Source organism: Lissotriton helveticus, chromosome 9 (genome assembly GCF_964261635.1).
Source record: "Lissotriton helveticus chromosome 9, aLisHel1.1, whole genome shotgun sequence".
NCBI classification, from domain to species: Eukaryota; Metazoa; Chordata; class Amphibia; order Caudata; family Salamandridae; genus Lissotriton; species Lissotriton helveticus.
The window spans coordinates 1168768266-1168794935 of record NC_136070.1 but is presented as its reverse complement, the minus strand read 5'-3'; the positions used below and the strand labels follow the sequence as shown (position 1 = coordinate 1168794935).

Below are 26670 nucleotides of genomic sequence, written 5' to 3'. Positions count from 1 at the left end.
TTATTATTTGAGTTAAAACACAATCTGTTAGTATGGATTTGCGCTAGTATTCCGGTCCGGTGGTGACTTATCCAAAATGGTTTGGTTGATACCACGACAAACTGAGTCTCGCTCGGTTTGTGGAGATGTCCGATTGGTAGAGTGAGTGAAATTAGATTTCTGTTGGATACATTTGTTAAAATTGATTTGTGAGTTTGATGGGCAAGGCCAAAGGGCAATACTAAATGGGTACGAATTCTCTTGCTTGGTATGCATTCATTTTTTTGGCCGAGGCAGATGTAAATGTGTAGTAGTGATGCAGCCCTGTCGGGAAACACGTTTGTTCATTCGATACACAAAGGGTTAGCGAAGAATGACATCTTGTGTGTGCAAGTACAACATTTGGGTTAATGTCATCTTTCAGAGGATCTCCTACTCTTGTCGCATTTGGTTGCCGAGTACAGTTAGAGCAGGTGTATGCAGTCACTGACCATATGTCCACTCGATTTTAAATTTTTTCAGGGGGGGTCGGGCACGCGCGCTACACAACGCCACTTTCAAATGTCACCAGCCGCCACTGTGCTATATGTAATAGAAAACATAAAACTGCAAATCCCAGAATGCAAAGTGCTGTAGACTAAATAATCAGGTTTTCTAGGAGTAACACATGACATGAAACCTCTTGATAGCGAAGTTTGCTTATCACATGCACAAATCCGCTCTTTGTGACCGAATTAAACAGAATGGATTTCACATTGCCTGATGAAATGGAAATATCATTTATAGATCTCGCTACTACCCTCAGGTGTCTAGGCGCTTTAGCTCTGAAAATAAATCATAATCCTTCCAGATGTGTATGGGATAGTCCTACATTTTAACTATTTAAAAGCTAAATTTAGCGTGTCCTGGTGTTTAAGGTTGAAGGGTAATGGATGCAAAGGGCATGTGTATTATGAAGAAGACGATGCGGATAGTAGTGGACATCATGTCAGATGGAGAGCGTATGTCACATGTAAAGTTTGAGTAACAAGTAAATAGCAGCAGAAAACAAGAGCGTCGAGAATCCATTGCCATAAAGGAAGGAGTGACGGGTAGTGCGAGTGGAAGAAAGACCGACCAGAAAAATACTGGACTGAGAGCAAAGAATGTTCGATAATGGTATCCGTATAAGGCACGCCTGCCATCGCAATGCTCGTCAACATACAGCTGAAGCTGTATATATTTTTTAATTGAGATCCCCTGTTAATTTGACCAGCCCTCTCTTTTCTTGTGTCCTTCGATTTCTGTCCATCTTCTGTTCCTGTACTGTACATTTGGACCCCTATCAAAAGTAAAAAGCAGAATCATTTGTATTTAAATTCGAACACTTTGTTTGCAGTGCTGTTAAATTGTAATTAAATTATTGATGGTTTTCTCCAAAGACTGTCTCCTTGTATCCTGGAGAAAATTTGCAGGCCAACTGGTCTGAAACTTTCTGTTCTATTGTGGGAACATCTCTAAATATCGTAGACAATGTACTGTGTACTGTTTCTCAAATACTAATGTGCATTTTTGTTAACCCTCAGTGACTTCTTGTACTCTATAACATCTCATGCCTTTTTCTGTACCCAGATTCCAAGCAGCCCGTAAGAGAAGATGAGGGATTAGTGACCATCAACCGGAGGAGAGGAGCCATTAAACAAGCTAAAATCCACTACATCAAGAACCATGAATTCACTGCTATATTCTTCAGACAGCCCACATTCTGCTCAGTCTGTAAAGAATTTGTCTGGTAAGGAGCTTGAGTTGTTGGCTTTTGGTGAGATGGTTTGTTGCATATTCTTGGGAAAATCCACAGGCAAACAGATTAACTTCCTTTACAGAAATGTGAAAACAGGCGTGGACAACTTAAGAACTTCAATTGCCACATTTCAGGGGAAACAGGCGCTTTAACCCCTATTATGTTAGTTCAATTACTACAATGGGCGATTTACAAATGAGACCACTCGCATCGTTTTGAAAGTTAAATGTTCGAGGCATGTGGGCTGCTAAATTCATATCTTAGCATTAGATCGCCGCCTAGTGTTGGGCTCGGATGATTGCACATTGTTGTCCTGGAAGAGTCTTCGAAGTATCCTGAGATAGGTGGCTCCTCCCCTGGACTACAGTGCGCATGGGCATCGGCTCCATCCCCAGATTGTTTTTTTCCGCCATTGGGTTCGGATGTGGTCTCGACGTCTTACTGTCGGAACCAAGTAAAACTAACTTTTAGCGGCCAAAAGGCCTCGATTTCATTGCGTCGGTATTGTCTGCGCACGGTCTCGAGTCTTCCGTCTCTTGGAGCCGGAATAAGCGGAGTTTTCTTCGCTCTCTGAACTTTGAGGCCTTCTCATCGCGACACGACTGCAAGCCTTTTCGGACATGGAGCGGAGCCCGTTTAAGTACTGCCCGCTCTGTGGGTCCAAGTACCCACACATCGATCTACACCCCGTCTGTAACAAGTGCCTTTCGCCTGACCACGACGACGGAAAGTGCAAATTGTGTGCGCAGTTCCGCTCCAAGAAAACTCTCAAGCTTCGGCGCGCGGTGCGCTTGGAAGCTAAGCAAGCGGCCCCGGATCCGGAGAACATCTTCGGCGACCAGGACGAAGAGGTCCAGGGTCACCATCTACAAATCTCCCCACCAGAGACGGAGGTCGAGGCGGATCCGGGAGACGACGACGGAGTCGCGGGTCACGGCCTTGAATACGTCGAAGAGGTAGGAGACGACGATGAGATTTATGGGGCCGCGGCAGACAGCTCGGGGGACGAGCTCTGCCCCGAAGGTTACGAAGATACCGACCGGGACACGGGATCGCCTGTCGGCCTTACCCAAGACCCGTTGCCGCAAGCCACAGCCCCGCCTTCGGGCCCGGCTACGGACTCACTTGCTGAGCAGACTGTTTCGAAAATGAAACTGAAACCATCGGGATCGACGACACCTAAAATGGCCGACCCGAAAACGAAACCGAAACTTAAGGACTCGAGTGTCCCTAAGATGGCTGCCGTGCCGGTGAAAAAGACGGTGCCCGCTACCCCATCGGCTCCGTCGACCTCCGGTCCGCAGAAGCCGAAGAAGTCCGTCGATTCCGATGCTGCGAAATCGAAACCGACGCCTGAGGAGGGGTCCTCCAAGAAAGATGGTCGGCACGGGTCAGCGGCTACGACGCCGTCCAAGCCCGCCAAAGTCGGCTCCAAGGAGGCTCCGCACAAGAAGTCTGCGCCCCGGACTCAGGAATCGGAGGCGGTGAAGACGGGTTCCGCGCCCAAAGCGCACAAGGCCCACAAGGACGTCGGATCCGAGGGACCGATCAGACCATCCTCGTCAGCGACGAAACCCACTGTGAGTGAGACGTCCCTCATCGCAGACTCACTGCAAAGAATCAGGGAGAAAGCCTTTGCCCCGTCGGCTCCGATACCATCGCCGCAGCCGCAAACGGACACTCCAGCAAAGCCTTCTGGGAAACTTCTCTTTCTTTTGCCACCTAAGGAGGCGCCGAAAGCGTTTTCAACCAAACCGGCTCCGAAACAAGTTTCTTCGCCGGCTGGCCCGCTTCCACGTCGGGTACTCGAATCAGAAGACGATTCAGAGCATTTCATCGACGCTGACACAGGCAAGCTGACCCTCTATAAGAGGAAAATCACTTCGGAGCCAGTGGACTCCTATGTCATCCCACTGAAAAAGAAGAGGGTGCCCCTTGACGCCTCAGGCCTCACGGAGCCAATCCAGCCTCCTCCAAGACGGAGCCCTACTCCCTCCCCAGAACACTCTGCGGGTGAGGGGTATGATGAGGACGAGCAGTACAATTTCCCTATCGATGAACCTGATGCACAACCGGATTCATACGATGACACTGGTGACCAAAACACCCAGGGTGTGGGGCAGGACCCGCAGCTCTTTAATGCACGTGCATCCCCGACTGAGGACTCAGCAGGCTTTCATGCACTACTTGAAAGGGCGGCAGCCAATCATGATGTGGACATGCATGCCGACCCGGTTGAGGAAGACTTCCTTTTCGACACCTTTTCAGTCTCTGAAAGGACAGTAAAGACACTTCCTATGCTAAAAGGAGTCCTCAAACATGCTGGGGACATTTTTAAGGAGCCTACAAGAGCGAGAGTGGTCAGCCCTCGCATTGAAAAGAAGTACAGGCCTGCACCTGCGGACCCCGCCTACATCCGGGGACAATTGCCACTGGACTCTCTTGTGGTCGCCAATGCCAGGAAGCGTGCCAACTCCCAGACAAAGGGTGAAGCTCCTCCCCCGGATAAGGAGTCCAAAGTGCTAGAGGCAGGGGGCAAAAGAGTAGCTGCACAGGCATCAAACTTTTGGCGCATCGCCAATACACAGGCGCTCTTGGCGCGTTACGATAGGGCACACTACGACACCCTAGAACAGGTTGTACAACACCTGCCTCCACAGTTCCAAGAAGCTACACAACTGCTCATTAACGAAGGGAAGCTAATCTCAAACGCAGCCATCAAGTGTGCGCTTGACGCTGCAGATACAGCTGCTAGGGCTGTCAACACTAGCGTTATGCTGAGACGACAGGCGTGGCTACGCATCTCAGGCTTTAAACCGGATATTCAGACAACAATTCTTAATCAACCGGTCAATCCTGATAGTCTGTTTGGTCCGGATGTTGACACCACCCTAGAGAAAATAAAAAAGGACACGGAAACTGCTAAATCCATGGGGGCCCTGCAGTCTCAACAGTTTCGTGGCAGCAATTTTCGTCGCTCAGGTGCACGTGGGGTCACCAGAGGACAAATGGGTCAACAATCCCAGTTCTAAAAAGGTGGAGCACAATCCTCGTTCACGAAACAGAACAAGGGAGGTTACAGGAATAAAAGCAACAGAGGTCGCGGCAGAGGAAACAACAACCCCCGCTCCTCTACTCCAAGCAAACAGTGACTCTCTGTCACTGCCCCCCGACCACCTAACACCTGTCGGGGGGAGACTGCAGCAGTTCCTGCCCGTCTGGAAAAACATCACCACAGACAGGTGGGTGCGACAACTAGTCCAGTATGGTTATTGCCTAGAATTGAAGTCCACTCCACCCAACATCCCGCCAAGGCAAAGGCCTATGTCCGCAGAGCACTTGCTCTTATTGCAGCAGGAGGTAGTGGTGATGCTGCAAAAGGGAGCAATCGAGCAAGTGCCGGTGGAAGAGGAAGGCACAGGGGTATATTCCCTGTACTTCCTTATTCCAAAGAAGGACGGATCTCTCAGACCCATTCTAGATCTACGCCCCCTCAACCTGTACATACTATCGGAACATTTCCACATGCTTACACTGCAACAGATTCTTCCCTTGCTAAACCAAGGAGACTTCTTAGCAACCTTAGATCTCAAGGATGCGTATTTCCACATTCCACTACACCCGTCACACAGGAAATACCTCAGGTTCACTATTCAAGGCAGGCACTACCAGTTCAAGGTCCTACCCTTCGGAGTCACAACAGCCCCGAGGGTGTTCACCAAGTGTCTGGCGACAGTAGCGGCGCACCTCAGGAGGCAGAACATCCATGTCTACCCCTACCTAGACGACTGGCTCGTACAAGCCAAGTCAGAGCAGCAGTGCGCCGCGGACATGTCAACTACAATTCACCTTCTTCACGATCTGGGTTTCTCCCTAAATTACCCAAAATCGCATCTTCAGCCGGCACATGTCCGGCAGTTCCTAGGTGCAACGATCAACACCCTGACGGCCATGGCTCAGCCAAACCAAGTCAGGATAGACAGCATGCAGGCCCTGATCCAAAGGTTCAGGCCACAACACTCGCTTCCAGCGAGAGTGTTCATGCAGTTGATAGGCATGATGGCCTCCTGCATCTTCATTGTCCCTCACGCACGGCTACACATGCGCCCGCTCCAGGAGTGCTTAGCGAATCAGTGGACACAGGCTCGTGGACAATTGACAGACCTAGTGTTGGTTACCAGTCGGGCATACGACTCTCTGCATTGGTGGACTCCACACAACCTTTGCAAGGGCCGACTGTTCCAAGAGCCTGTGCCGCAGATTGTCCTGACAACGGACGCATCTCTCCAGGGATGGGGAGCTCATGTGCTCACTTACACAGTGCAGGGACTATGGTCAACGCAGCAACAGAAGATGCACATCAACTATCTGGAACTGATGGCAATCTTCATGGCGCTCAAGTCCTTCATTGTACATCTGTGCAACAAGGTCGTGCTAGTCCGGACGGACAACATGACCGCGATGTACTACATTCAAAAGCAGGGAGGCACCCACTCGCCACAGCTGTCTCATCTGGCTCAGAGCATGTGGAAGTGGGCCATTCAGAGGAACATTTTCCTCATGGCAGAACACCTCCCAGGAAAGGACAATCAGATGGCGGATCTGCTCAGCAGGTACAGCCATCAAATGCACGAGTGGGAGTTACACCCATCTGTCCTCCACCCGTACTTCCAGCAGTGGGGTCATCCGGAGATAGACCTGTTTGCCACAAAAGAGAACGCAAAATGCCAACACTTTGCCGCCAGGTTCCCTCACCCACAGTCGCAGGGGAATGCGATATGGATGAACTGGTCAGGCAAATTTGCGTACGCTTTTCCGCCAGCCCCTCTAATACCGCTGGTCGCAAGAAAGCTACGGCAGCACGAGATGACTCTCATCCTAGTTGCTCCAACGTGGGCGCGCCAAGCATGGTACACCACGTTCCTCGAACTCTCAGTGGTGCCGCATCAAAGACTGCGTCTCACGCCCAGTCTTTTGACGCAGAACCATGGAGAAATTCAGCATCCAGATCCGCAACAGCTCAACCTGGCGATCTGGCTCCTGAGGTCCTAGAGTTTGGGTACCTTAACCTGCCTCCAGAATGCATGAGCATCATCAAGGAGGCGAGGAAACCAACTACTAGAGCATGCTATGCTGCAAAGTGGAAGCGTTTTGTCATCTACTGTACAGCCAATGACATCAACCCGCTTGATGCATCTATCCCCAACATCATCTGCTATCTGTTGCATCTTTACAAGTGCAATTTGGCGTACACTTCCATTCGGATACATCTATCCGCCATAGCGGCTTATCTTCAGAACAGGCAGCACCTCTCTGTCTTCAGAGTGCCCGCCATTAAAGCCTTCCTTGAAGGTCTGAAAAGAGTCATTCCCCCAAGGACACCGCCAGCTCCAGTGTGGAACCTCAATGTCGTCCTCACCAGACTGATGGGACCACCATTTGAGCCACTGCACTCGTGTGAACTCCAGTTCCTTACGTGGAAAGTAGCTTTCCTTATAGCTATTACGTCTCTGAGGCGTGTCAGTGAGCTGCAGGCGCTCACAATCCAAGAGCCATTCATTCAAATTCATCCAAATAGGGTAGTGCTACGCACTAACCCCAAATTCCTTCCGAAGGTGGTGTCACAGTTTCATCTAAACCAAACTATTGACTTACCAGCATTCTTTCAAAACCCGCAAACGGTGGCGGAAAGAATGCTCCATACCTTAGATGTACGGAGGGCGTTGATGTACTACATAGACAGAACACAACCCTTTAGAAAGTCAAAACAACTCTTTGTTGCCTTCGCACCACAACACAAAGGCAACCCAATTTCCAAAGCAGGGATAGCCAGGTGGATTGTTAAGTGCATCCAGATATGTTATCAAAAAGCCAAGCGCACTTTAACAATACCCCCCAGAGCGCACTCCACACGCAAACTGGGGGCATCCATGGCTTTCCTAGGGAACATTGCTTTAGAGGATATTTGCAGAGCAGCCACGTGGGTCACACCACATACCTTCACAAAACACTACTGTGTTGATGTGCATTCCAAGCAGCAAGCAGCTGTAGGACAGGCTGTTCTCAAGACACTTTTTCAGGTTTCTGCAGCTGGCACGGGCAACCGCCGCTGATGGAGGGACTGCTATGTATTCTATGCTAAGATATGAATTTAGCAGCCCACATGCCTCGAACTGAATATGCTACTTACCAGTATGCATCTGTTCTTGGCATGTAGGGCTGCTAACATTCATATCGCCCACCCTCCTCCCCGGTGCCTGTCGCAGCTGCAGATATACTATTGTATTTATTCATTAGCATGGACATCCTTTACACTTTTCACTCCATCTTCTGCCACAATGGCGAAAAACAATCTGGGGATGGAGCCGATGCCCATGCGCACTGTAGTCCAGGGGAGGAGCCACCTATCTCAGGATACTTCGAAGACTCTTCCAGGACAACAATGTGCAATCATCCGAGCCCAACACTAGGCGGCGATCTAATGCTAAGATATGAATGTTAGCAGCCCTACATGCCAAGAACAGATGCATACTGGTAAGTAGCATATTCAATTTTGTCCTAAATATATTACATTACAAAATCAAACACAAGAAAATGATGGAAGGAATGCTTGCATTGCAACCTGTTGTTTTGCGCCCACTTTGGCACTCTAGACAAGGGCCTGCGTTATCCAAATCAGCCAGCCAAGTAGATCATTTAAGTCTGAAGGCTGTTCAAATCTCTTCCCTGGATCAGAATGGAAAAAGCACAGGACTGAAGTTCAGAAGGGCTCTGAAAATTTCCTGGAAGGCAGACTCCTTGAGCTCTCACTGACCTATCACACCCTGAGCTCCTCAACACTCTGAAGGGGGCTCAAGACCCTGTGTGTGGATTCAGCACATGCACATAAGCCAAGAAGAAATAACTTAGGCTTGTAAGTGTAGAATGAAGCATTTGTAACTTCATATTTCAATACAGCTGGGACTTGTTTCAAAATCGTTCATGCAGTTTATATTTATGTTATATCGAGGGCAGCATTAAGTCTAGGTCATCTTGAAGCAACATAAATATAACAAGACCTGTGAGTGCAAATGCAAGGTCCACCCCAAATAATTAAAAAGGAAAGATTGTAGCCTTTACACTGCAATCAAGCTGTAGACAGACATACTTGACTGATCATCATAAAGGGTTGGCGGTGGTGGTGTGCTATCTTAAAGGATAATATCCGATTAGGATCTAGGTGTAATTTGCCACCTAATCCCTTGTTTCTGCCCTGGCATGAATATTTGCTGTTGGATTCACTTCCTGTGTAGTGAGGCACATTTTTGGGTGCTTTCCCTATTTCCTAAGACTGATGCATCAGCCCAATAACACTTATAGGCATTTGACACTGCCAAGCCCGCAAGAACCTTTTTTTTTAGGTTCCGGCTATATGAATGGAGCATACATACATGCATACATATATGCATAAACCCTCATTTATATCCCCATTTGTCCAAATTATTGAATGTTTTAGTGCCATTGTCTCCATGAGGAAAGCTGTCTTGTGTAGGTTAAACACGTTTTCTGGTACTGGCTTGACATCGAAGAGTAGCTAACGTCTACGTTGTCCAGGTCTGCTCTTGAACCTTTCACGCCCTCTTCACTTTCCAAGTTCTTGGCATGTTCAAATCTAGCAACATGAACACAGGCTTACCATAGGATGTGCTCAATATTTGACTACATATCCTAATCTGAACTGGCTTCCACAACTAACTCTTCGAAACAAACTGCTCTTGTTAGCTCAAGTAACCACTGTTTTTCAATTCTGTGTTATACTCTTTTCTATGTAGAATATTGATCGCATTCTCCTCTTTCTGCAGTGCCGTCGTAGTTTTGCATTCCTGGACATTCTCAGTTTTTGTTCCTTTTATTCCTGTTTAATTCTCCTTCTTGCCAACCATCTGATACCTTTCTTTCCTCCTTTGCTTGGAGCCTTTTGATTAAATGAGACACTTAACAGAATTTGTTCACTCCTATTCTAACTCAATGGCTTCTTGCTGATCTGTTGTGCCTTTCCTTCACACACCCCATGCCCTTCTTAGACCTATATGAGAACAACAAGAGAGGGAGGAAAAAGAAACGTGTCCCTTTCCCTGGGTATAACGTCAGTAAACAAGGAGGACACGTTTTTCAGTGGGTTCAGGTTAGTATTTTTAACCCAAACTGTTATTTGAAAAGGAGCGCAAACAACACACGTTGTTTTTTAGGAAACCCCTCACCCACCTACCTGGTAGGTGACATGCTTCATCATCGGGGGCCCAGCCGGATCACCTAGTGTAATCCGGCTTTGCTTCAACACCTTTTTCAATTGTAGGTCTACTAGTAGACCTACAATTGAAAAAGGGATACAGGGGTACATTTTAAACCTCATGTTGATCCCGTTTAAAGAGTTTTTTACCCAAGTCTTAGGACCCTTCTATTAAAACTTTTATAAGGGCATTCCTAAAGACTTTTTTAACACATACTCTGCACTTCACATAGCACCTCACTCTTCTCACAACAAACAACCAGCTCCGCTGTAACTCCGGCGTTGAAGCACAGCCGGATTACACTTCGTTGTTTTTTCCTATCTAGTTCTCCTTTCATCTTTAAGAGACTCATATTAGATTTTTTTTTTTTTTGCAGTTAGAAAACTAATTTAACCTGCTCATCATCTTACTGTTGCCTGAACTAATTCTTTCTTTTGATATTTGCAACATCCATCATGTTGCTTTGTAAACAAGTCACAGTTCAGCATTTCTATCAAAAGTGTTTCTGAGCCTGGTACAGAGAGAGGGCTCAATTGTGAAATTAACTTTTGACTGGATGCATAATGACATATCATTTTAACCAGTGTATGCTTTCAAAATGTGTGGTTAATTGTGAAAACAGGAACATCTTCTTGCACCTAGTTCCTCTTTACAGGTTTTAGCAACACCATTTCATTAGAAGTGTGAGGCTGCAAACAGAGATACTCTAGTGAGGATATTGGTTTAGCTGCCAACCTCCACTAATGGCAGAGTACTTGGGAGCTTAAACTTCCTTTTGGTGGAACAGCCATGGAAATTACTCCCAGGGGGTGTTTTGCCCTTTCCATCCCATGCAGTTATCATTCCTATGCATACATTATATTTTCTGAAAAGGTTAGTTTCCATTTTTCAAAAATGTAGCATATTCATGCTAAGAATATGCGTTTCACACGTCGGTCTTAATTTAGGACTGCAGATTAGCCTCAGAGTGGAGAATTTGTGGTTAACAAGTTAAGATGAATGTGCACTTACTCAATTCAATCGATAAGCTTTATACAGTTGAAACAAAACAACCATAAAAGCACAATACATGATCAAAATGCATTAAAAAACTATTAATAAAAGAATCGACATCCATAAAGGAAATGAATAACAAGAAACTAATTCCATTAAAACATCATACGCTACGTCATTTCTCTTAGTGAAAACAGTAGACTCCTAGGAACTTTTCAATAAGAAAAAAATGGCACAACATCAGTTCTCCTAATGTAAACAATAAACTCATAGCAGCATTATATGGTTGTTGGTGACAGGATCCAAAACACATAGGCTTCAGAAAGTGCAAAGTGTAAAATGCAAAGTGCTTAATTAGTAAGACCATCCCCAAACTTAAGGGAGATAACTTACATTAAAACAACATACTCTTCCTAACGTTAATTGAACTTAAAATAAATGTTGCAATATAAAAACAAATCTCAGGTTCTCTTAGCGTAAAAAGTAGGGTCATAGCAGCATTAGTGGTTTTGGCATCATACTTTTTAAACAATGGTTTAAGATCAGCAATTCTAAAAGACACATACAAATCGCATAAAAGTAAAAAGTGCAAGGTGCTCTGCTTTGTATTCCCGTCACAAGGGCATGGGGAGACAGGGCGCTGTTTCATCATAGGGAATGTTACTAAATGTTGCACAAGGCCTAACCTCATTCTAGTTAGAACATAGCGATGGGAAGGTCTCGTGACAAGTGAAAGGTAAGTTTGGAAGCCCTCCGTATCTATATGCAGATGGTAAAGCTGATACGTGGCTTGCTTCCCTACTATTTTCAGCCTGCATTCGTTCTTATAGCACAGGAAGGTACTCTTTAACTCCTGTTTGGACAAACCAGATACTTCATTTTGATTTTCTAAGATTGTTCGATCGAATATGACCTCAAAAGAATTAGCTAAATAATTAAGCCTGGGGATCTTTAGGTAATTATCCAATTGCAGGCAGTCATTAATAATAGACTTAGTAAAAATAGTCTCCTCCTTTAACCATATGGATCTCCATAACAGAAGGGGTCTCAAAGCTATTAAATCCGTCAGATAGTTAAGACCCACTTCACAGTGAATGAGTTCGGAGGAGGCCGAGACCGGGAGGCATAAAAGCTTTTTTTTAAAAGAACTCTCTTCCGTTTGTAAATCGCAGCAAGGTTGGAGTCCCCATACCCCAGCCTCATAAAGCGCAACTGATGTGCATCTTGCTTTATAAATATTAACCATGTCTTTAATGCGACGATCCCCCAGATTAGAATCAAATTTAAAAACACCATATATACTTTTGCTCATTTTGACCCGAACATGAGACATTTCGTGGTTACATTTCCCATCGGAAGAAAAGGAAATACCTAAATAGCAGAAATTAACCACGTTACTTTATTGCCCTCAATAACAAATGGTTTCAAACTCTTGTATTTCGGACCTCATACCATTGTAAATGTTTTTGCCTTATTAATCATCAGCTTCCTCTTACTGATAAAAACCGCAAACCCATCGATTAACCTCTGGAGGCCTACCAGCGTTCTAGATAAAAGCACAGCGTCGTCCGCATAAAGCAGGACTGGGACTTCCTTGCCTTCCACTAGTGAGGAATCCACCTGTATCAATTTAAGTGCTACGTCAACTTCATTAATAAATAGGGTAAAAAGCAACGGGGCTAGAACGCAGCCTTGGCGAATGCCACGTTTTACGTTAAAATTAGGGGTACATTTGCCCATCTGGCCGTACCGTACTTTGGTTGATAATTTTTTCGTACAGCCTGGCTAAAAAGTAAACAATGGGTTTCGGGGCACCAAGATTAAACAAGACTGGCCATAAAATAACGTGAGCCACTAAATCAAAAGCGCTGCTCAAATCAACAAAGCATAAAAAGAGCTGTCCCTGTTTAGCACGTGTGTATTTTCCGACTAAGAGCTCCAGGTTGATACAACCCTTTTCTAAAACCGTATTGTGCCTGAGCCAAAATACCATTGTCCACGACCCACTCCTCCAATCTTAACAAAAAAACCCTACTTGTGATTTTGACTAAGGAGTTGAGTAGGGAAATTGGCTTCAGATTTGTTGCCCTTTTTGTAGATGGGAATAATAACAGATCCCCCCCAAGTGAAAGGGCAACCCTCGGTAACTGCATCGTTGAAAACTCTTGTTAGTATCGGAACCCATAGTTCTGGTATTGATTTATATACATCGATAGGAATACCATCCGTACCCGGTGCTTTCTCCCCTTTACTGCTTCCTATGCCTATCATGACCTCGTCAAGGGTAATGTCTAACGGGATATGGGCCATTTGTGTAAATTGGTTGGGTCCTTAATAGATAGATGCCTTGTGTTAAAAATACTGGTAAAGTGACCACCCATTCCTCACAGCTGACATGACATAAAAGTTCTGGGACGGATTCGTTTTTAAGAAATTAAGAGTTCACTGTATCCCAGAACAGTTTGTTGTTGGCTGTATCTGCTGCTAGTGCAAGGTTATCCCATGCCTCCTGTTGAAGCTCCATCTTCCTACGTTTTAGGTTAGATATATATTCCACTCTTAGATCATGAACTAATGCATTATCCCTTGGCTTATTAGAAAGTGCTTATTTCAGCTGATTCAAAGAGACAGTACATGAATGGTCGAACCAACCCCTGGCCTGTGTTTGTTTCCTATAAGGTGGCGCGGTAAATAATTTCGAGATTGAATCATTGATTGTACTAAAATTGGTCAAGATCTTATCTGGTTCGGTCTCAACCAATAAGCTATTTTCAATTTTGTTACCACAGGCCTGTACAATATTTTTAGTTATTTCACAAGAGTTGGTGCCCTTCCATTTAATTCTAGTACTGTTTGGGCGGCACGGGCAATTTTATTGATGACCGTACATAGCTCAACAGTTTTGTTCCCCCATACAAGCAGTCTCATAATAATGCAATTGTGATCACTCATCAACAAGTCAACAATCCACGGGGTAGAACATAAGTTCACAATATTGGCAGAAACAATTACATGGTCAATAATACTATGTGCTGTTCTTACGGTAAAGGTTGGGATCTCCTGCCCGCTTCCATCCTTTGCACACTGCATAATGTCTAAATCAAATTCTGCCAAAACAGCATTTAGGGTGTCACCATAGGAAGTATGTGGGACATGTAAGTAGTCATCACCTTTATCATTTTGAAACCCACAAACTTTTGTCATAGACAGAGGGCAGGTAGGGGTATTAAAATCACAGAGCCATACAATATCCAAGTTAGTGGTATCCACATTAGCCAAGTTATCGAGTTCCTGTTTCAAATCCGTAACTACACTATGACGGGTGGAATTAAATATATTGTTATAAAAATTCATCAGTAGGACATCCTGACCGTCCCTATGATGTGGCCAAAATAACTGCGAGCGATGCCCTATATTGATAGTTCTTTTGACTCTCGGGGGAAAGTTATTTTTTTTAAAGTATTAGCAGTCCTCCCTTTGCTCTACCAGAAGAAGAAGGGTTGCGGGCTAATCATATGAGGTAAACCCATCAAAGTGACAGTACTCAGGTTTCCTGCAGGCAAACTATGTCGTATAAATTAATAAACTCCTTCCAACCTAACATTTCATTCTTACTTGCTATTCCGGCTATGTTCCAAGTGACAATAGTATATCCACCGGCAAAAGGGGTTCCTGGGTGATATATAGGTAAAGCATTACCTGTGCTAGTAGTAGCACTGGCAGCATCCTCACTAAAATCTCGTAACAATACAGGGAGGGTTGGATTTACTGCCGTTCCGTACCCAATACTCACATCTAGATTAACTCCTATTTTTGCAACTTGACACTCTCCCAGATGAGCAAATGAACTTGGATTTTGCCCACCTTGTGTTTCATTTGCCTTCACCCTTATGTATCCGCTAACATCTTTTAGGGTGTTGCTAAGTTTAGCGACTTCTCCTTTAAGTTTATTTATTTTATCAACCAGTGGTTTAATGGTTACTTCCATTTTTTGAGTTATAAGGGCTATAATATAATTGACTTGCTCATCAGACATCTGGTATGAGTCAGGGTTTTTCTCGGATACCGTGCTTGTGAGACTCAAGTGGGGGCCTTTTTTGGTTTTACGAATAGTCCCTGGTTTAGTTTGGACTTTCTTACAATTCCTTTCCTTTTTGGGGTAAGGGGCCCGCTAAGTAATGGTGATCGAGGAGCCTCAATTTTCACTGATAGATCTTGGTTGTGGGTAGGGGTCACCGGACTTGCAGGGGGGAATAGGTTCTTGAGCGTTGTTCGTGGTGACCTCTACCTCCGGGACATGTGTATCCTCTAAACCAGTACCCACTCCTAGTGATAAGCGGCGCTCCGCCCTATTAATTTCAACGTTAATGGAGCTAACCGCCTTAACTAAATAAGCATTTAGTGCCCTCAGATGAAGCGCTGCACCTGCGCGGAGCGTGGGCTTCTGGGTAGGGTAGTTCCTGTGGAGTGGTAGCTTTCCGCCCGGCCGTTCCCCCACAAATGAGGTTGAGTTGAAGGAAGAAAGGAATAGCAAGAGAATGTACTGTTAGACTTACCCTGGAATGAAGTGAAACTAACTTTAGTTGGCAGTTTTTGTACTAGTAAAGAGTCTAATATACTAAGAATGGAACTTATTGGATGAAAATAAAACAAACTAATTGCAATTCTTACAGGAACTCATTATAATCCCTACAGCGTTGCAGCAGCTTTTTCTTGTGCAGTCCATTTGCCATGTCATTATTGTGGGTGGGACTTTTTTAGTGAGACTCGCCCACAGTAGAAGGCCCAAAAACGGGTGATCCAAAAAGCAAAACATTTGGGCATAATAAATGGGTGGAACCCGTCGTGCAACAAAATTCACAGTTTGAATAATCATCCTATGGAACTTATGAAAGCATCATTTGTGGATATTTTCAAAAGGATTTGAGAGTGCTTTGTAGGGTACAGTTTTATTTTGGTTAGATCATCAAGACTCTGTGCCAGCTTCTCTATGCCTGAATAGGTTAAAACGCCTTACAATGTTTTGACTTCTCATGAATATCCATGTTTAAGGCATGTGTGGCTGTAGATACACATGCTCTGCATACTCCTGCCATGTAGTGTATAATCGGAATGGGGACGTCCCTTGTGCAGGTGAATCTCAATGTGCTATTGCCGAGCATCAATGTCGTCTTGGAGTTTTTGGTGGATCGGTTCAACGGCTGTCGGTGCGGAGGTTTTCCAGCTGGCACTGAAGTCGATTTTGGCTTAGACACCTACAGTTTTGGCTCAGAATTGCAGATCAGTGCTGAGTGGAGCATTTGGTGCCGAGTGAGTTGGCTTTGATGTTTTTTACAAGCGCCTAACCAAGGCTGGGCGTCGCGTCCGAAGCAGAGGTTCGGTGCCCACCATGGTCCAAAGGCGGTGGTGGACCTGAAGCCTTCCTCTGTGGCTCCAGGAGGAGCAACTGAACACCTCTATGCAGTGAGCTGCTCGACATGTAAGGGGTGTTGAGAGGGAATTGGGAGGGGGAGCCATACACATGACCAGTTGTGCAGACAGAAGTTCCTCGAGCTCCAGGTCGCAGCCATAACTGCCATTGGGCGAAAAAGCCTCCTCAGTCAGCAGCTCGACAATCACAGAGGGTTTTTAATTTTTGTGGAAAGAGTGGCAGAAGTTGCAGGCAGCCTCTTCATGGTGGGGCGATAGACCGAGATTCTAGACCTGGTGGAGGTCAGTCCAGGGATAGTATCTGAAGGTCGTCCATTCCATCACAGTCGAAGCATTGTCTAGAATGGAAGAGATGAACCAGGGAGGCCCCTAATAACGAGACACTACAAGTGGCTGAGGTCGACCGGAGAGTCTCTCGGTCGAAGGATCTCTCGGTCGAAGGATCCAAGCGTCGACCCTAGACGGGAGTACAGGGATTTCAAAGCAGAAAATACAGAAGGGAGCACTGTGACACTTCTGAACCCAGTTGTCAAAAGGAAACAATCTAACAACGGAGTTGATGCCCATGCATTTTACCAACAAGAGGAGTAGTCACAGTACCTCGTAACTAGAAACACTTCTTTGAAGAAAAACAACTTGCACACATCTGGGCCGAACACTAGATGACAGGAGTATGCAGAACGTGAATCTTCAACCACACATGCAGCAAACAATTGCAACATTTTCCTTTTCACATATAGTAATGCTTTCTCTGCATTCTCTGGGAAAATTGGGGACTATTAGGGCACTTTCCTATACTCATTGCACTATTTAGAAGACATAAGTGCAGTGCCAATGTCACGGCATACCAGAGGCTTTTGTGGGCGGGGGCCAAAGACATTTGCACGACCTCTTCTGATTTCTGATCCAAGTACAAGCTCATACGTACCTGGGAAAGAGAAAGCACAGAATGTTTTCCACTTAGTGATGTTTCCACCTTACTGCTTTAGGAAGGACAGGTCCGTCCTGCTTTCCTATTTAAATAAATGAGTATACGGCCCAGAGTAAAGAAACCCAGTTATCCCTCGCCTGGTGCTCAACTTTGTCATTGTAAGTGACTTGAATTCCCGGAACAGTATAACACTGTGTATGTTAATCATATTGGCAAAGTGTCTTCTCTTTTGGTACTTGCATGGAAACCTCTATTTCCTCCTCCCAGTATAGACCCATTACTGTGGATTTGGACCACCTGCTAGATAAACAGCAGTAGTAAGTGTCCCTTTCCCTCTAAAAATATGCACATTCTGTTTGTGAGGTTCGACTGTTTCAGAGCAGAGGTGCAAACCTTTCGACATGTGTACTTGACTTATGCACCTCAAATGTTTTGGGAAATGTCCTCAAGCAAGACGTTTAGTTGAAATCAGGATGCGTTGAAGGAAGAAAGGAATAGCAAGATAATGTACTGTCAGACTACCCTGGAACTTTCTCATCCCAAGTGTCATTTGCAGGTCTAACAATTTGAATGTCACAAACCACTTATTCTGTCTTTATTAAAAATGATGAATTGCACATAAAAATACTTCCTCCGTAAATTAAGTACCATAATGCTAGCAAGTGATATCATTTTTTCTAACTATACCCTATTTTTATTTTAGGGGACTTAACAAGCAAGGGTACAAATGCAGACGTAAGTATGTCTAGTGTTTTGACTTTTTTTTTTTAAATTGAGAAAATGTATCCTCAAATTCTCAACATATGGAAAAGATGATCTTTGACAAACCGGTATTCTCTCATTGAAATCTGAAAAGAAATATCTTTGATAGACATTTGCAAATGATTACTCTAATGCTACATTAAAAGTCAGTGCGGGCCGTAATATATATATCTATATTGTTACATGAAATGGTAGCTGAAATATTTGCTGGAGCAGTTGCTAAAGTAGTTGCAGTTTTAGCAATTTTGTGTTAAAGGTAACCCGGAAGTGCAGTATGGGCTACCTTCAAAAAATGGATTGATTGGCCAAGCAATGTGTTTTGTTTCTATACCATTACTGTCGTTAAATGGCTGCATAGCACTGTAAATATGGCAAGGTCAATAATGTGTTGGTCTGAGCACGGTGATTAGTTTTGTGCTGTGGAGAATGTAGGGAAGGAAGGGTAGCCTCTGCACACTGTCTTTACTTTAGCACAAGGTTTTTGGTAATCCTCTTGACCACCGGTGAACAGTCAACACGTTGCTGCTATCCAAGAAGAATAGCTATTAGTTTCCGTTGTCCTCACCTTTTATACAGAAGAAGTAAGCTCTATCTAATGCGAAGGGCCACTTTACTGTTTCTCCAAAATAAATGAAATAAAATTGCATTTTTGATAGAGAAAAGGGGGTGAAAGTTATCATCTAAGTAAATCATTACTTCCTCAGTATTGTTGATTTTCAAACTTTTACCAGCCCCATAAACTGAAAAAAAGGCTGTGAGCAAAGAAACTAGCCGAGTAACTGCTCCGAGCTTCACTTAATAGATAAGCAGTCAAATGTTTGCTATAAAAATCAATTTTTAGCGCGATCTTTTTTGAGCCAGTTAAATCTCTCGGCTGCAGTCTATGGCATTTTACTCTGGGTGGAAAGCCTCTTCAGGTGCAGCAAACAACTTTCCATGACCACTGGTTGTTTGACAGAAAAATGTTTCTCTGGGCCTGTTTATATAGTTTATATTTCGAAGCTAGTAAAGCGTCACAAACGGCGTTGATGATGTTTTATAACATGGTTATGCCTTCTCAATTTGACCATTCACTGGACCTCGAAAGGTTCACAGAGTCAGAGATTTTGTGGAATTGGAAGCCACTGGAGGGAAAAAGTTTTATCTTCCTCATTATGAAACCTATTTTACTGAAAATTGCAGCATAGGGTGTAAATCTACTTCCATTAAAGAGTACATATTTTAAGGCTAAATGTTCTGCAGAGTATTTTCTGACCATTATTTCTTTTGTTTCCTTTAAAGAATGTAATGCTGCTATCCATAAGAAATGTATCGATAAGATTATCGGCAGATGTACTGGATCAGCCACAAACAGCAGAGATACAGTGGTGAGTCAAAGACTTCTGTACTCTTTGCCAGACATTGCTCTGTGATGCTAGCATCACAGTTTGTTGTGTAGTTCACCTTGGAGTGGTTGAAACCCTGTATTGTCAAGGTAGAATGACTTGTCAAACCAATGGGCATTAAATGTTCACCTTTTCATCTCATGCCTCTCAGCCTCGTTACCGATGCCCAAGTGTAATTTTCATTTACGACCAAGGTCATTTTGTTCCCTACTACTGTTTGCTTTCAGAGGTTTAAGTTGGGTTTTGTTAGTGTTTCAGACATGTAGTGGACTATAAACTAGGACTAAAGTCAGTGTCTTGTGTTTCATAGTCTTGCTTTGTTTTCTGGGTTTTGAGCATATTTCAAGTTTTCAAGCCAAAACATGTGAACTTGCCTTTTGTATGCAGCTATCAGTTGTGCACTTGCATAAGTAACTGTCCTAGTTTTTCAGTCCTGTCACAGATGTGAACTGGAGCTTTGTGGAACCTCTAACATCTCATGGTCTAGTCAAGAAATCATATTGATAGATGGTGTTGGAGGGGAAAGGGTCATGGAAGGCTGGCTGTTCAATGGCACGCATTGTAAAACATATAGAGACATTTGCTGTGAAGATATACTGAGGCTGGTGGCATACAAATGTACAAGATGATTAATTGGAAGTGTAGAATTGTGGAAGATTAATGTGTAAGCCAACAAAATCCCATGGCGTGAATTGGTTTATGCTAGTGAGTGACATTTTAATCAAGTAGCAAGTGGAAAATCAAGAAGTGATTCTGTTAACATTACTCTTCCACTGATTTTCTTATCCATATTTTAAACACAAGCAAGAGGTTTGCATCAGGTACAATGATGAGCCAGTGAGGTTGTTGCCAGTGCAATCTTGATCATTGAGGACAGTGGTCTTTCGATTTCAATATATCGTTTTTGGGGGAATTTGAACCATGGGTCTCAAATTAATATTGCAAGTTCATTGTGATGGTATTTTCAGTTATTGATACTGCTGAAGGTTTATATTGTTTAGTATAAACCAAAAGTATGGATTTAAATATTAAAAAATTGCTGACGTTTGAAGACAGAATCATTTTTGTGGAAATACAAAAGTGTGATGAGATGGGAAACAGATTTTATTGTGGGCCAGTTTTAGACTTTAAATTTAGTTCGGGAAAATAGCAGAGATTGTTATTTGGGATTTGCCCCAGTGCTTGACCACCACTAATACGTAATTTCTTATAATGTATAGCAACCACTTATGCAAAGCCTGATTTGGGGATTTTTGATAGAAACCTGCTAGTAAGGTATCTCGGACAGTTAATTGTCTGTTGGATGATTCTGTGTGAGCATTCATAGAAACTTGCTTTTTTGATTATGGTGAACAATAAACCAATATTGTAAGTCAAACCAAAATATGCAGGCCATTGTCATTTTACTTTATCTTCATATGCATTTCAGTTTCAAAAGGAGCGCTTCAACATTGATATGCCACATCGATTTAAAGCCTACAATTATAAAAGTCCAACCTTTTGTGACCACTGTGGCAGCCTGCTGTGGGGACTAGTGAAACAGGGACTGAAATGTGAAGGTATTTTTATTTGTTTCCTTCCTCTGTGTTGAAAATGTCCGAGTGCAACAAGGGATTTCTACATGTCATTTTGTTTAAGGGAAATGTTCAATGTGGTATTAATCAAATGTACTGCCTTCGTTTCACCTTTGTTCGGGAAAGCTTATCTAGATTACATGCAATCGCTGTTGTCGTACTTCTAAGTACTATTAAATAAATTATCTAAATGTAGTTTTGTGTGACACGACCAGCTGTAGAATTTGTTGTCCATTATACTAAATTAAAGAGTAATCTTTAGAGCAAGATATGGTATAGCTTTTGGCAAATTTACATTTTGTTGGCTCTGTCTCTCTTGTAGAAGGGATATCATATTGAATTATGAAATTGAAATACCTTTATAAAATCTAATTGCCTCCTATCCAAAAGACATGATCTTATTCTTCCTAGAGCCTTGAATGATTTGTCAGGATGGTTTACAGTTACAGTTCTAGCCTAATTGATTGTTGCCTTGCGATACAACTATGTTACAGACAATAGACCCAAAATATTTCTCCACATTTTATTTGTTTAGAGTTTTACATAGTACTAACAACTACAGTGTATGCCTCAAAGTAATTTAGTGCAGAGAGGTTTTGGGGCCCTGTTACCTGTAATGGCCACAATGTTCATTATTATATATGCATTTGGGAAACTGCTTTCATCTGATAATATAGTAATGTCCAGTCCAGAGAGGGAAGAAACATAAATGTTTGTAAATGTATTAACTACTCGCAGTGATCAATACCTCTATAGCATTTTTTTCATTTTAAATCTGCCCTGCTTTAGAGATGAATTAGGTCTTGAAATCGTTGTGAGATGATTAAGATACTTAGTAAATATGCAATCCATGTCCTGCTTAAATGTCAGCCTGCTTATTCAGTCCATTTTATTGCACTTAGAAAAGAACTTCTGCATGAGCATGCTCGAATACGGGTTTAAATCGTTGTACTTCATTCATCTTTATCAATTCTTCCTCGTCACCTTCTTAAGACATTCCACCATTGTTTATATTTAATTTTTTTGGTTTTCCTTAGCCCTTTCTATGCTGATGACAGAACTGCTCCGTCATCAGCTGCGGTGGTGCTGTGCTGATGACGGAGGGGTTCCGTCATGGCCCGGCCGCCGCGCCTGCGCGGCGCAAATTCCGCGCTTGCGCGGCGCAAATTCTGCGCCTGCGCTGGGTGTTCTATTGAGCGGGCGGGGCCATGACGGAACCGCTCCGTCATCAGCACAGCCCAACCGCGGCTGGTGACGGAGCGGTTCCGTCACCAGCATGCGGCCGCCCCGCCCCCTTAGCGCTGCGGCGGAATAGCCGCCGCAGCAATGCGGTTAAACAAGCACTTTAACAACTACCAAATAAAGTTAGTTTCACTTCATTAAAATTAGTTTCTTTATTCCTTTTTGGATGTAGGAAGTCTGAGAATGATCCGTGAACTTTAAATGGATTTTATGTTTGATTTCCTTTAATACAATCACTCCCAAAATATGATTTACTTTGTATTAACATTTTCAAAATCATATGCACTTATTAAATGATGAATATTAATCATTTATGAGAGTAAAAGTAGGTTGGCTGGAAACCTACATGAATCAGGTTATGGTTCCATTGTACGATGGAATATATTATCTGTAGACCATATGGCTCTTACTCTTAAGAGGGCACAAATGGTATTTCTATGTGCAAGCATACCATTCCATGCATTGCAAAAAAAAAAATCATCCTGGAAGTGAATGGTGACATAAAAAAATGAGACTGTGTATATTAAGCATCTGACTATCCTTGAGATTAGCAGTTAATTCTTAGGCACTTTTGAGTCAAATGGGCCATGGAGGATATAGGGTGGACGATAAGTTGTTCCTGTTTTATCTACATTAAATATAGTGCCTGTTGGCGTTTATAGGCATTACTGATTTGATCAACAAAGGTGACACTGGTTGTATTTTGTCATCATTTGGAAAAAACAACACTTTAAAGGTACATAAAAAAATTAAAGACTCAGATGTGGTTTTTCTAATCGATGTCCACAAATTGTGTTACCATATGTAAATATGATTCAACAAAATAATTGTTTTTAATGTTTTCTCCCTTCTAGACTGTGCAATGAACGTGCACCACAAGTGCCAAACCAAAGTGGCCAATTTATGTGGGATCAATCAGAAATTGTTAGCTGAAGCTTTAAATCAAGTTAGCATGGTAAGAGACAACCTCATTTCGAAGCATTCTTTATTCATTTTATTCAGCATAAAGCAACATGTTCCTACAATTTCCTCATGTAACTAGAATTCCATGTGCTCAAAAACGTTGATGTTTCCCACAGTGTGCCTTGCCGTACTCTACATATTCCCCACTTTGTCACAATTCATTCAACACTGGCAAAATCACCTTTTGAAATTCTGACCATCTACAGATAGTCTGTGCAGAATAGCAGGGTAGTCACTTTCCTTGATCTGTGTTGAATACTTGTGCTGATATCGAATTTCAGGAGAAGTGTAACACGCATCTCATTGAACCTTGCACAATTAACATGCAAAGAAGTGCTGCAAATAATGTTTGGTGATGTGTTCACCAGTTACATAAAGTCTGACTTCTTCTGAACTTCATTGCAGCTTTTTTCTTTATCCTTAGCACATGCATTGAGATTTTGAGAGCATGGGTATTAATCAGATTCCTTTAGAGATTGTCCGTAACTACTGTTATTGGATATTTATGCAGCCTCTTGCAAATTACTGCTCATTTTCAATTTTGGAGGCATCAATAACACATTATTGACCCTTCCCAATCACAGGCACCCTAGCTTGCTAATTGGGCCAATTAGTCTATTGTGGACCAATACGTTTGGTGTGCTCTACAGTCCATAGTCCCATAATAAAATGTCTTCAAGAGTATTAAGAAAAACGTTAACTGTCCATAATTTCTGTATAAATGTTAAGCTTAGAAAAGTCACTTGTGAATCTGAAATGCAAATTAGGTCTTAATGTGTGATCAACAGTTCAAAGATTGTTTACAGTAATAGGATAGTTCACTTTATGTAACCTCCAGCAAGGACCGTGACAATATTCCATTTTTATTATCAGATGTTAATTTCCGAGAATAAAAACATGCAACATTATTTTCAATTGTATGCAATATCTGAAAGAGACTGTTAGTTATAGATTCCTTACCTTAGAATTACCCCCAGGCGTCAGACTGGATCTTGAGAAATTTTTCGAAGCAGTACCCCTGTTTGTTGGTAGATGGCGTCGGTCGACTCAACTTTCGTCGTCAGCGTCGTGATCGTCGGGATGACGCTGAGGTATCTGCTTAGACGCCGCTTCTGCGCACTGACGTCAGTTCTTTCTTTTTCCGCGCCAGCCAGCTCAGATCCGGAGAGCGGCACCCTTAGTCACTTTTTGACTAACTATTTTTTTACTTTTCTCGACCTCTTTTCGAGTCGTTTTGACTCCTGGTGCACCTAGGGATGTTCCAACGTCGGACTGGCTTCAAACCTTGTGACTCCTGCCACAAGTTGATATCGGTTATAGACCAACACCTCGTGTGCCTCTGGTGTCTGGAGCGCGACCACGACCCAACTGTCGGGCCATGAACCCAAAGTCTTTGCGGCAGCAGTCCCGAAAGCTTCTCGAGGCCCGGCAGTCAGCTTTGTGCCGCTCGAGAGGGAGGTCGTGTGACCGGTCGCGGAGTCACCATCATCATTCCTCATCAAAGTCTTCGTCTTTGGATAAGTCAAAAGTACAAAAGAAGGCGAAGGAGCACCGTCGCTCTTTGCCTTCTACCCGTCCTTCGGCCGACGGGACACAGAAGGTCGTCGTCTTTCGGCTCCGCCCGCTGAGCGTGTTGGGATGGTTCTTAGTTCCCCTCCCTTCCCGGGAGCCTGAACGACCCCTGCCCAACATGACACCCTTTAGAAAGCCCTCCATTCCTTTGAGCAGCCTGACTCCGCCAGCACACCTTCGGGCCCGCCGACTTAGCTGGGGTTTTAGGCCTTCAATGCCGCCGCTTCGGCCCGGCACCACAGGGATCCAGGCCTGGATCCCTACCTTACAACACCTCCTCCAGCACCGATTCCATTGATGACACCTCCGCCCCCTCCTACGCCTGTTGTATCCCCAGCCGGCGATGACCCCGCCCTTCCCTTCGACTTGGACACGGAGCCGGAACTGCGTCGACCGATGCCGGTACTGGCGCTGACCGGTACTTTTGTAAAACTGTTCTATCCTGGCATTCCCTATCGCCCTGAGTGGCAGCCAGAAGAGGGTGAGGGGGACTGGGAGGGGTCTATTGACCCTCTGGCAGACCAGCTTTATGAGCTGGACTGGAGAGAGGAAGTGGTTGACACCAGTGGTCTGGATGCATCCCCAGAACTTGGCATGCTTTCTCCCCCTATCGTGGCCACGGAGGAGCCTCTTAAACTGTGGTGTTGCATAGGGCGGCTGAGGCCTTGAACCTTGAACTTCCTACAGTGGCAGTCAGGACTAACCTCCTGACTGTGCTGCTTCAGCCGGCAGCTGCCTTTTCGGAGTCCCTGCTGCCATATAACGAGGCCCTCATGGACATCCTTCTAGGCACCTGGTTCACCTAGCACAGGGGCTCCTGTGGATAGGATGATTGCTGACGCCACCACCTGGCCACGGGCGAACGCATTTTCATCTCCCAACACCCTACCCCTTAGAGCTTGGCCGTCCAAGCCTCAACATCTAAAGGTGCGTTCCCTTCTGCTCCCCCAGATAGGGAATCCAAACAGCTGGACCATCTTAGGAAGAAGATGCTTTCTTTGGCCGCTTAGGACTGTGGTTGGTGAACACCGCATGTCTCTTGGGCCGTTACGTTTGCTCAGGTGCTGCCGCAGTGCTTGGTTTAGGCCCGGGGAACACATTCCCGTGCGGTTGCGGAGGGGAGAGATGCGGCAAAGTTTGCCAGCTGCTGTGGGCTGGACACCGCCGACTCGCTGGGTAGAAAGATTTCTACGCCAGTAGCTCTACGACGCTACGCCTGGCTGAGATCCACTGGCTTTTCTGGGGATGTTCAATCATTCCTTTTGGATATGCCCTTTGATGGCCATCGCCTGTTTGGCAACAAGGCAGACGGCGCCCTTGAGCGCTTCAAGGACTTTAGAGCTGCAGCCAGATCCTTGGGCCTCGCTACCACCTCTCGCCCTGCACAGTCTGCCTTTCGCCATTTTCATGGCTACGGAAGGGGTATCCTCACCATGTTTTGCTCAGGGCCCCAGGCCGGCGCAAGCTACCCAGCCTCCATGCAGCCCGGGGATGTGGGACCCACCGCCGTGGGTCTGGGGGCCAGCAGGTGGGCCAGTCCACCAGTGCCCCCTCTGCAGCAGCCTCTAAGCCTTCCTAGTCTGACCCTTCAGGGACACCAGTTGCCAGTGGGCGGCAGGATCCACCATCACCTCCCCCACTGGCACAACATCACGGTGGACAGGTGGGTTTTGCAGATAGTCTGAAGGGGCTACTCCCTTCCCTTCGAGACTACCCCTCTCTCCATGCCACCTACACTCCATCGCATGTTGGAGGATCACTTGGCCCTTCTCCATCAGGAAGTAATGGC

General features: G+C 44.5%; 1 protein-coding gene across 7 annotated transcripts in view; it reads left to right on the top strand.

The window, feature by feature from the left end:
* The window catches only part of PRKCD (protein kinase C delta), a 408906-nt gene that overhangs the window by 301218 nt on the left and 81018 nt on the right, over positions 1-26670 (top strand). For all 7 annotated transcript variants that reach the window (XM_078661638.1, XM_078661637.1, XM_078661636.1 and 4 more), the window contains 5 exons: positions 1591-1750; positions 18087-18118; positions 19427-19512; positions 20960-21089; positions 23201-23301. In XM_078661638.1, coding sequence (XP_078517764.1) covers positions 1591-1750; positions 18087-18118; positions 19427-19512; positions 20960-21089; positions 23201-23301 — 509 coding nt within the window. The remainder of the gene's footprint in view (positions 1-1590; positions 1751-18086; positions 18119-19426; positions 19513-20959; positions 21090-23200; positions 23302-26670) is intronic.